This window comes from Grammomys surdaster, unplaced genomic scaffold (assembly GCF_004785775.1).
Source record: "Grammomys surdaster isolate TR1022 unplaced genomic scaffold, NIH_TR_1.0 129, whole genome shotgun sequence".
NCBI classification, from domain to species: Eukaryota; Metazoa; Chordata; class Mammalia; order Rodentia; family Muridae; genus Grammomys; species Grammomys surdaster.
In genome coordinates, this window is record NW_021604587.1 from 13,771,584 (window position 1) to 13,782,137 (window position 10,554).

Sequence of the window (10,554 nt, forward strand, 5' to 3'; positions counted from 1 at the left end):
TAGCATAGATGGTTTCTGGTGAGGGCTCACATCATCTCTTTCTTCAAAGAGACAAGAAGGCAGAACCTTTTCTTATAAGGGAAATCTTTCCCTCTCTCTTTCTCTCTCCCTCAACTTTTAGCTGATGTTTCACGCTATGCACTCCAATCTCAATCATCCCCCTGTCCCTTAGTACCTGCCCCCCACACTTGCAATGCTCTTGTCATCGTGCTTCACTTTCATGAATGTACCCAATCCTAGTTACCTATCAGAGAGTCTATCTGGAAACACTATCATATCAGACACAAAGTGTCTTAGTTTTCATTGTTGTGTGGAGATACCGCGACTAAGGCAACTCTTATAAAGGACAACATTCAACTGGGGCTGGTTTGTAGGATCAGAGGTTCAGTCCATTATCATCAAGGTGGGAGCATGGCAGAGTCCAGGCAGATGTGGGGCTGGAGGAGCCTAAAGTTCTACACTGGAGCAGGAGACTGGCTCCCTTGTGGCTGGGAGGAGGATCTCAAAGCCAACCCCCACAAGTGACAAACTTCTTTTAACAAGGACATACCTACTCCAACAAGGCCACACCTCCTAATAGTGCCACTTCCTTGGACAAGCATATTCAAACCACCACTCTAAGGTTTCAAAAGAATTTGGAGAGGACAGAGGTTCCCAGACCATAACATATTGGTGCAGCATCAATATATACCCATAATTTAAAAATAATAGTATCACCATCATTCTTAAAAGAGTTCAATTTTAGTATTTCATGACATATAGTGAAAAATGATGTAGCACAAAAATTAAATTAATCATAATTACAAATTGTTGTGCATCCTTTGTAATTATTCTTAAGTCTGCCTTTGATCTCTATTACTGGGTTGATAGATTTGTGCATTTTCTGTATCTGCCTGCTGAGCTCTTCAAAGTCTGATTTTCAAGACAACATCAAATTAGTTCTACCTAATATTACATTTAAGGGCTAACAAAATAGGAGCATCCCAGAAATAGTAGTCTAGAAAGTAAAATTTAGCAATCATTTCAACAGTTTAAAAATTTAACCTATTTAAAAACTAGATTAAGAAATCAGCATTTTGAAGCACAGTTTGTGAATTATTTTATTATAATTTTAATATCATGTTTATAATGTATTCCATTGAGCAAAATGTAACTATATAATAAACATAAAAAATAGTTACTGAAATTAAAACATCAGTGTATTAAATATGGTTTGGAATGGAGTCATTCATCCATGGCTGCTTTTATACTGCTCATCACATACATACTATTTTATTTTCCATATTCTAGGGTAATAGTTCTGCTAAATGGAAATTGATATGATTTTATTAATTAAAAATTGCTAATATGGGCTGGAGAGATGGCTCAGTGCTTACTGCTCTTACAGAGGACTTGAATTCAAACCTAGTAACTCTACTTCCAGGAGAGTTAACAGCACTCTCTTCTGACCTCACTGGGTTACCATATTGATGAGGTGCATATTAACTCATGCACACACACACACACACACACACACACACACACACACAAATAAACAAACAAATCAATCTTAAAGTATATCACTAACAGTTAAAGTAAGTTTTATTTAATGATGTGATACTTGTTATATTGACCATACTCCAGAGCAATACACATGCCCAGAAAATAGCCAATATAACTGGATCTGAGAGAGAGAGAGAGGGTGGAGAGGGAGACTGAAGTGAAGAAGTTGGCAGGAAGGGAGGTGAGAAAGGATTTGGGAGGAGTTGGTGGACTGAGATGAATATGACCAAAATACATTGTATGGCATTATCAAAGAACTAATAGAACATAATAAATAAATAAATAAATAAATAAATAAATAAATTTAACAGGAGTATGTCTTTACAACGACAAATTCCTTATTAATGATAATTTGCTATCTACTCACAGTTTCACCACATAATTACACTGCTCTAATTCTTAATTTTGGGTAATGAAACCCTTACTAATGTTCTACATGTAATTATTGGGTGTGCTTTAATGGTGAAAGTACTAAGTAGAACAGGTGGGAGTGAGGTCCTCCTCCCTTTACTCGAATGCTGGAGATTCAAAGTCCAAGCCTTTTGTCCAGTGGCTGTTTCCATGGGATGGTGTTTTGTTCTTTTCAGGTGATGATGCCAGGGAAGCCGTTAAACGTGGTGTGGATGGGATCTTGGTGTCCAATCATGGGGCGCGACAACTGGATGGGGTGCCAGCTACTGTGAGTTTCCACTGGGATTTATCCAGTCTATGCATGTCTACCTTGTGAGTGTGTGTGTGTGTGTGATCATTTATGGTAAAATGTGTGGCGCTACATGATATCTCAGATTTTCAGTGGTACAGAGTTATCTAAATTAGCAAATACATTTATTTTGAACTAGCCAAGTGTCTATTTTTAAATTTATGAATGGAGGCCTTGTTAACTAGTAAGCAAGGGATTATTCTTGTGAGCACTTAGGTGTTATATGAGCCAAGGAAGGAGAGAGAAGATTCAGACATGTCAATCTAAAGGAAATGATGTGGCTACGTCTGCAGACCACTTGGGTTAGAGTACAAGCCAGCAGGGAAGACTAGTATGCATAGGTACTCACATGGTATTCCCAAAGCTCTGAAGAGTGCAGCAAACCAAGTCTGCTGGAGGTTGGGAACCCTGTCTGATGTACTCTTGGGGGATAGTAAATGTTGCCCACAGGTGAAAGAGGTGAAAAGTGATGCTCCCCCCTCCCCACCCAAAGCAGAATGCAGAAGCTGCCCATAGCTTCAAGTGTTTCCTCAGGTTTATGTTTCACTTGTGCTCAGAGACATAGACTTAGTGTGCAGGCCAAATTAAGTTTGTTTTCTAAAAATAAACTATAAATCTTCTGAAATAAAATCTAACTCTATTTTAAGGGGAAAATATCTAAATGGTGTGGTTTTTTTCCTTCTGGCCTAGGACATATGGAAACTTATCTAAAAGGGCTTTTTGAGTTGTGGTCTCTGAAACTACTTAGGAAACAATAACCGTCCCTTTTGCAGGCTGTGTGCATGAGAGGATAAACTTGACTGTTTTGCCTCATACTTATAGCAAATTTAAGGCCCATGATATGAGGGAAATGTATGAAAGTACTCAGTCTGTGGCCAATGGTGTTTTCCCCCTTAGGTGGGTATATGGATTTTGAGGTGAGCAGTCAAAGGCTTAAAAGGAGGCTATGGTCTAAGCCTTTACACTAGCTGCATAGAAAGTCTTGGTTACATCTCCCACAGATTTGGTTACATCATAAGTCAGGCCACAGTGGCAGTATGAAATCATGGGAGGAGTTTTCAAATAGGTGGCTTGGGTTTGAGTTCTTTTCTTGTCTCCAGCGTATATGAGAGACAGAGTGGCAAGTCATTCAGACTCCTGTGCCTGAGCTTCTCCTGGTATTATGTTGGTTCTATAAAGGATGTGCCTGGACTGTACAGTTCTACATTTCTCTACTTCGTAGCATTCATTCCCTTGTATGGAGAATGACTTGCTGCTTGAATTTCTGGACTAGGAATTTAACTTCTGGTTACCTTGACACATTATTCTCTGGCTTGTATGAGTCCTTAGAACATTCTCTTTTTAAAATTTTGTTTTCAGATTTGCATTTCATTTTGATGCCAACAAGACCTAAACTACTTCGGACTTACAGATATAATGTTCTTTTCCACTGTAAGTGTCTCATATGCCAAATACTTGTACTGAATAAGTGTTTATGCTATTAATTTACTAGCTCTCAAATTGAGTCCTTAGGCATGTTCTGTACCATCTAAGAAGTGGGTTTTTTTTCTTTTAAAAGGTGGTTCCTGGGGCTAGGTGTGGTGCTCAATGCTAAAGTGTTTGCTTAGAATAGCAGAGCCCCTAAATTGAATCTGCAGCCTGGAGTGTCACAAAAGTCTAAAATAAAATGTAAAAGCATACTTTATATGTGTCATCCTTGAGAAGTACTTGATGTATTAATTGGCTTTTGCGGTATAAAAATAAATCTGAACTTACTGGTTAAAAGAACTCCCATTTATTTATATGCCAGTTTTATAAGTTTGCTTTTTGGCCTGAGAATTGTGAGGTTCTGGGTTCTGGTCTTGGATAAGCTCAGTCCTGGGTACATGGAGTCAGTTGCTTGTGCAGTAGATCAGCCTGGTGTAGGATAATCTCACTGTCTTACATCGCCTAGTGTAAGAGCTTGGTTTGCTTTCATGAAGGGGCAGGCTTCCTAAAGTATCATCCAGTTCTTGTGATCTATATACAGAAGTGACACATTGTTACTATCTCTCTTGCTCCATTGGGGACCACTAAGGCACAATTCTGAACCCCACCATGCTTCTCCTAAGGATGTCCCAGGAGCATAGCACCCCTACAAATTAGAGTGAGGCAGAGGAAATCTTCAGAGCCATTTCGGGGTGTGATAAATCTCTGGGCTGGTGCTTTTTTGACTGTGCTGTGTGGAACTCCTGGTGAGATGTGATGTGTGGTCCAGGAAAGAGTCTGAGGATTGATCACAGCAGCTGGAACTCTGGTCTCCTCTGCTCTAACTGCAGCAGCTTGATTAGTGTTCAGGTTCTTTGGTTGGGTATTTTGAGGGTTCATCTTCAAGATGAATGTTATAGGGATGTGAAGGAAAGGCAAAAAGGAAGCGTAAACAGGGCCTTAACTAGTGTGCTTGTCTGCTCGATTTATTTACTCAGCCTGCCAGGATCCCTTGATTTTACATAATGTGTACCGAGTGAAATTGCAGCTCTGGAAAGGGAGGGAAGTTAGAATTGCTCAGTGTTGGATGAGACATACCTGTCCATAGACACAGAGACACAAATGCAGGCTCTGTTTTATATTCTAGGATTCATATCTTAAGTGTCCTTATTAGTGTACTTTTAGGCTAGGTTAGGCACTGGAAATAACCTAAACAGACTTGATTTGTGTGACTTTGAAAATGTGTATTGAACCCAAGCTAGCTAATATTTTTCTTTGGTTCTGGTTTCAAATGGGGAAATATGCTTAATTACGGCTTGCATCATGGCTTGGAAATTGTAGCATTTATATGTTGATGTAACTCGCCTGAATGTAAAAGGGGGGACTATGTATAGGTAAGGGAACGTATGTAAATGGATCCGAAGCATGTTTAGCAAGGCATGGAAGCCAAAAGGGAAAGGGGAAAATTACACTACCTGCCAAACATTTAGGGGCCACTTGCCAAGGGTTGCCTCCACTTCCTCCAAATTGTAGCTGTGTTTGGTTTTCAGCCTTTTACATAAAACTCTATTTAAGTTGAGCCACTAAACTTCTAGGAGAGAAGGAGGAAAGCCTTTGAGTGATTTCAGCACAATTATTTCTGGAAAAAGTGTAGTTTAAGTGTGTGGTGGCTTTCATAGCATACGTAAATGGAATCAGGACATCATTTTGGATCTAAATGTTTTTTGGGACAAATGTGGATAATTTCTACAAATTTTCACCTACATCTAATGAGCTAGCTGTATCACCTACTACTATGGCTCTAGGTCAAAAAAACAGTGATTTAAACTGACAATTGTTCCCTTGAATCATTCTGCTTCTTAGGTCTTCTGATCCAGGCTTGGGATTAGCCTAATGGCTGGGTTGTAAGTTTTAGGGCCAGCTGAGTGAGTCTCAGATAGCTTTGCCTCCAGAGTAGCCTCGCTGGGGCCCAAGCTTTGTGTAAACCAATCCTGGGGGACCCCTATCTTGTGACAAATGACAGAAGTACAAACATAAGTAGAAATACTGGCATAGCTTCAGGTCTGTGCCCAGAAATGGCCTCCTCTACCTTCTCTGCACACATATGATTGGTCAAAGTGAGTCATATAGACGAAGCCAGTGTCAAGGATGTGGGTAAGTACTTTATTTTAATGGGAGAAAACTATATTGATGTCTTAGAAAGGCAATGCATTTAGAGGAGGGTGGGGTATGAGAAAGGGCAATATAGCAACCACTTCACTCTTTTGAGGTTCTTATATTTTCTATGAAAAACTATGCCAACTGACAACTAAGACAGGGATCTTCGGAGTTCACATGGTCATATTCCTATAACAGTGAATAAAGTGCTTCCACAGTTATCTAGTGCTTATCTGGATGTAAAGTGTGTTAGAAGAGGAAATCAGAGAGGAGCTATGCTTGCATGTTTCATATAGCACTGCTTATACCATCTAATGTGAATTTTAACTATCACTTTCTGAGAAATAACATTCAGAATAATGTATACCAGTTCATTTACTTTTATAAAAAAAAGAAACATGTAAGACCAAGTGCTTGAGAATTGTTTATCATTTTTTAGACACAATATTTGCATTTAAATATAAGAAACAGAAAAATTAATGCTGGACTTTGAAAACATAGAAGCCAGTCAATTCCAAATTCATGTGAGTTTCTAGTTCCAATCATTCGTGGAGAAATGATTCCACCACCAATCTTAAACCTACTGTCCTCTTTTAAACCTCTTTTCTCTTGGAGCCTAAATTGGGTGGGTTTCAACTCAATGGAGGTGACAATGAGCAGAGTTTTTCACACAGTGTAACATTGTACTTCCTTTCTCCCTAGATTGATGTCCTGCCAGAGATTGTTGAGGCTGTGGAAGGGAAGGTAGAAGTCTTCCTGGATGGGGGAGTAAGGAAAGGCACCGATGTTCTCAAAGCTCTGGCCCTGGGAGCCAAGGCTGTTTTTGTGGGAAGACCCATCATCTGGGGTTTGGCTTTCCAGGTAACTGCACAAGAAAATAAATAGATAAATAAATAAATAAATAAATAAATAAATAAAATCACTTAATAGTGAAATAAATAGATAGAATCTGACAAGTTTACTCAACACTTTAATGTCTTTAACCTGCTTAGGGGGAGAAAGGTGTTCAAGATGTCCTCGAGATACTGAAGGAAGAATTCCGGCTGGCCATGGCTCTGAGTGGTAAGGCTTGACATTTCTTACATTTGGGTCACAGTAACACACTAATTGATGGACAAAATTTACCAGAAGAAGCAATTATTTGAGCTCATGGTTTCATACACTTTCAGTCCATCACTATAGTGAAGGCTTTGTGAAGCTCATGGCGGAAACTGAACTAGGGGCTAAGTTATAACCTTAGAAGTCCTGGCCTTAGTACCTACTTCCACTATCTAGTTCCTACCTCCTAAATGTTCCAGAGTCTCCAACATGGCACCAGCACTGAAAATATGAGCCTGTGACGAACACTCCAGACTCAAACCACAGTGGATTCTGACTTTCATTTACCAATTTCTTGTTTTCTGTGAGCTTTAAGCCAGGCTCCCTGGAGCAAAGATTTGAAGGGAGAAGAAAACAGGTTGTTTGGGACACGGAATTTGTAGTTGGCTTTATAGTTACGGCTTGGAGGCATGGCATTGAGTGTGCATAGATCTATGGCAGTTAGCCTTCAGCTTCAAGCATTCCATCCATCTCACCAGGGATGCCTTGGTGAGCAGAAATACTTTAAAGATAAGTATAGCATCATTCTTTTTCTCAGTTCTTAATATATGAGTAGATAGAGCCAACTGGCCAGTCAGTTGACTAAGTGCGAAGTCAGACTCTACTCTTTTCAAACCAAGTCTCCATTTCTCTTATTACATGTGTTCTACTTGCAGCCTCTCACTCCCAGTTCACGCTCATGTCAAAGGTTCATTTACTCTGTCCCAAACTCCCAAGACTTGCTTCTTTCACATTTTTCCACCAATAGGGGTTGCTTATTACATAATGTGACCCCGTTTACCACCTCTACTGCCACCACCACTTGACTGTGTGTACCATCAGTCTTTTCCTTTTGCAGTGGGTATTGGAGGTCTGCCTCTGTAACTTGCCTTCCCTCAGTCTGCTTTGATCACAGAAGCCAGGGTGACTATTTAAAACATTAATTTAGCCCATGTTCTTCTTGTAGTCATTGGTAGACCAGCACCCACCAATAACTCTTGACTTACTTAGCATAGATGCTGAAGTCCTCACAGTAATTTACAAGGCCCTTGTTCCCCTTTCAGTCACAGCTGTCATTGCTGCCATCCTCACTGAAGCACTGAAGCTTCCTTTGCATCTTTAAAGTTCCTTGACTATCAGACAGGCTCTTGCCTGTGTCCTGGATCGTCCCTCATCCCTCATCCATGACGCTCCCCCAGATGTCTGCATAAAGAAGTTCCTCCACCATCCAAGCTTTCATGTAAATTTTTCGTTCATAAAAGGACAACCGTGGCTGCTCATCCTTCCCCATAGTCCAACTTTCTGTCTGTGTTTTTGCTTTCCTTTTCCTTAGAATCTATCACTGTTCATAAGTCATCTGTCACATAAGTTATTTTTAAGACAACACATATTGTATATTTTGTGTTTCCTCTCTAGAATATAAAATGTGTGACCAGGGATCTTTCCATCTTTTATCTCACTGTAGAGTTTGCAGTGTTTAAATGGTGCCTGGCCCACAAACAATAAATGTTTGTTAAAAGAGGTAGTAAGTGCTGTGTTTACTGACAATTGCTTAGAGTTTGACTCAAAATGGACCTTATACTGAGGAGAGGGGAATCTTTTAGTGAATTACCAGCTTCCTCATTTTAAGGTGAATCAAGATTCGTTTTCTATGATCCACAAAGCCCATATCACCCTGATGGCTACAACTCCCTAGATGGATTATCTCCCTGCTACTGTGCAGCCCGAGTCTGTCAGAACTCTCAGGAGAAGAATGGCATTCTGTGAATCCTCACTACACATTTTAATTTGCTGCAGACATCTCCTAAACGAGAGCTTTCAGCCTCTGGCTGTCTATTAAATGTGGCAGAAAGAATACACTCTTTGTGTTAATAAAAATATGTGCCAGTCATTTTGTATTAAGGACTGTTTAGGTAATAAAAATGGTCTCATGCCACATAAGATTTGGCAAGCCTACCTTGAATCATAAACCTTACATTTGTCAAGTTTTACATTCCTTGGGAAAACGATTACCTGCCTGATTATTATTGCATTCATCTCATATTAAATGTATGCATTATTTTTTTCAGGGTGCCAGAATGTGAAAGTCATTGACAAGACATTGGTGAGGAAAAATCCTTTGGCTGTTTCCAAGATCTGACAGTGCACAATATTTTCCCATCTGTATTATTTTTTTCCAGCGTGGATTACTTGACAAAGAGACACTGTGCAGAGGGTGACCACAGACTGTAACTCCCCACTTCAATACAAAGCGTGTCGTTCTTTTCCAACAAAATAGCCACCCCTTCTCCTTCATTGCTTTTGACTTTTCAATGGGTGTCCTAGGAACCTTCTAGAAAGAAATGGACTTGCATCCTGGAAATATATTAACTGTTAAAAAGAAAACATTGAAAATGTGTTTGGGAAACGTCATCCCCTGGCAGGCTAAAGTGCTGGGGAACAAAAGATATCCTCTGGAGAGATTGGAGGTAGCATGCAGAAGTGAAAGATACTGACCTCACTGTTTATTAACCTGTCTTCTGTTTAGATTTCCTTAAGACAGTGGCTCTTACAGTGTGCACTAGGCTTTGACTTGCTGGAAATGCCCAGAGAAACATGAGGTTTGGATTTGCCGTGTTCAAAAAGCAGCATCGGGTAGAATTGAAATGGATGGTGGTAATTTGTGATTTTTCTAGAGACTTTTCATTTTTTAACACCCTATTTCTTTAAAGGTGGATTTCTAGCTATATATCGCTTGTCTGAATATGTCTGAATGTTTTGTGGTAGTCACCGCATTTGAAAGGGATGTCTCTAGTCCACTTGGGACCACACAGAGTTATTTTTATTTTTGAACTTTGTCTCCTCATTCCCATTTTAAAGTAAGTGTCGACTTCCTAATTCCTCTTGAATTGTTTTTGATTTCTGCACTTCTCCTCATTTTTCGTCATATTGAGTGTCAAGTATTTTTTTGTGGGGGTCCATGGTGAATAAAGATTTGAAATTCTTGTTCAGAAAGAAGGCAAAAAAAAAAAAGCCTTTGCTTTTATCACAGTATTTTTTTAATTGTCTATGTTTTCTTTTTATTTTCATTATTTTATTGATTTAGTGCCACTCTTCCTTGGGCATGGGCTAGTGGAGGCACTCTACCAATTGAAGACTCTATATAGGTACTGTGGTTCTCCCTGTAACTTGCCCTTCTTGTATCCACGCCCAGGACTTGCACAGAGTGACTGAGCCAGCAGCCAAGAGCCTATTCCTGGGGCATGGAGGGATATCAGAAGGGGCACTGTGTCATGCTTGGCTCAGTATATACTCTACTTGTCTCATTGCATGCTCCCAGAGACTGAGACACCAATCAAAGAGCAAGCATGGACTGGACCTAGGTTGCCCTAGGCCCCCTGCACATATGTAGCCAATATACAGCATGGGCTTCATGCAGTTCCCCCAACAACTGGAATGGTGGCTTACGCTGACTCTGCTGACTAAACCCTGCAGCGACTTGATGTGCCAGGGTGAGGTGATACACATGGGGGCTCCCCTTCCTCAGAGGAGAAGTGGGGGTGGAATACAGGGAGGATCTGTGTGAAGGGGGGCTGGTAGCAGAGGGAGGCTGATTTTGGGATGTAAAGGGAATAAATAAATTAATTAATGAA

General features: G+C 40.1%; 1 protein-coding gene across 1 annotated transcript in view; it reads left to right on the forward strand.

Moving 5' to 3' along the window:
- Positions 1-9,955, forward strand: part of Hao1 (hydroxyacid oxidase 1) — a 49,854-nt gene extending 39,899 nt beyond the window's left edge. Inside the window, exons 5-8 of the mRNA XM_028757014.1 lie at positions 2,130-2,221; positions 6,548-6,706; positions 6,838-6,907; positions 8,992-9,955. Coding sequence (XP_028612847.1) covers positions 2,130-2,221; positions 6,548-6,706; positions 6,838-6,907; positions 8,992-9,062 — 392 coding nt within the window. The 3' untranslated portion in view covers positions 9,063-9,955. The remainder of the gene's footprint in view (positions 1-2,129; positions 2,222-6,547; positions 6,707-6,837; positions 6,908-8,991) is intronic.
- The last annotated feature ends 599 nt before the right edge of the window (positions 9,956-10,554 follow it).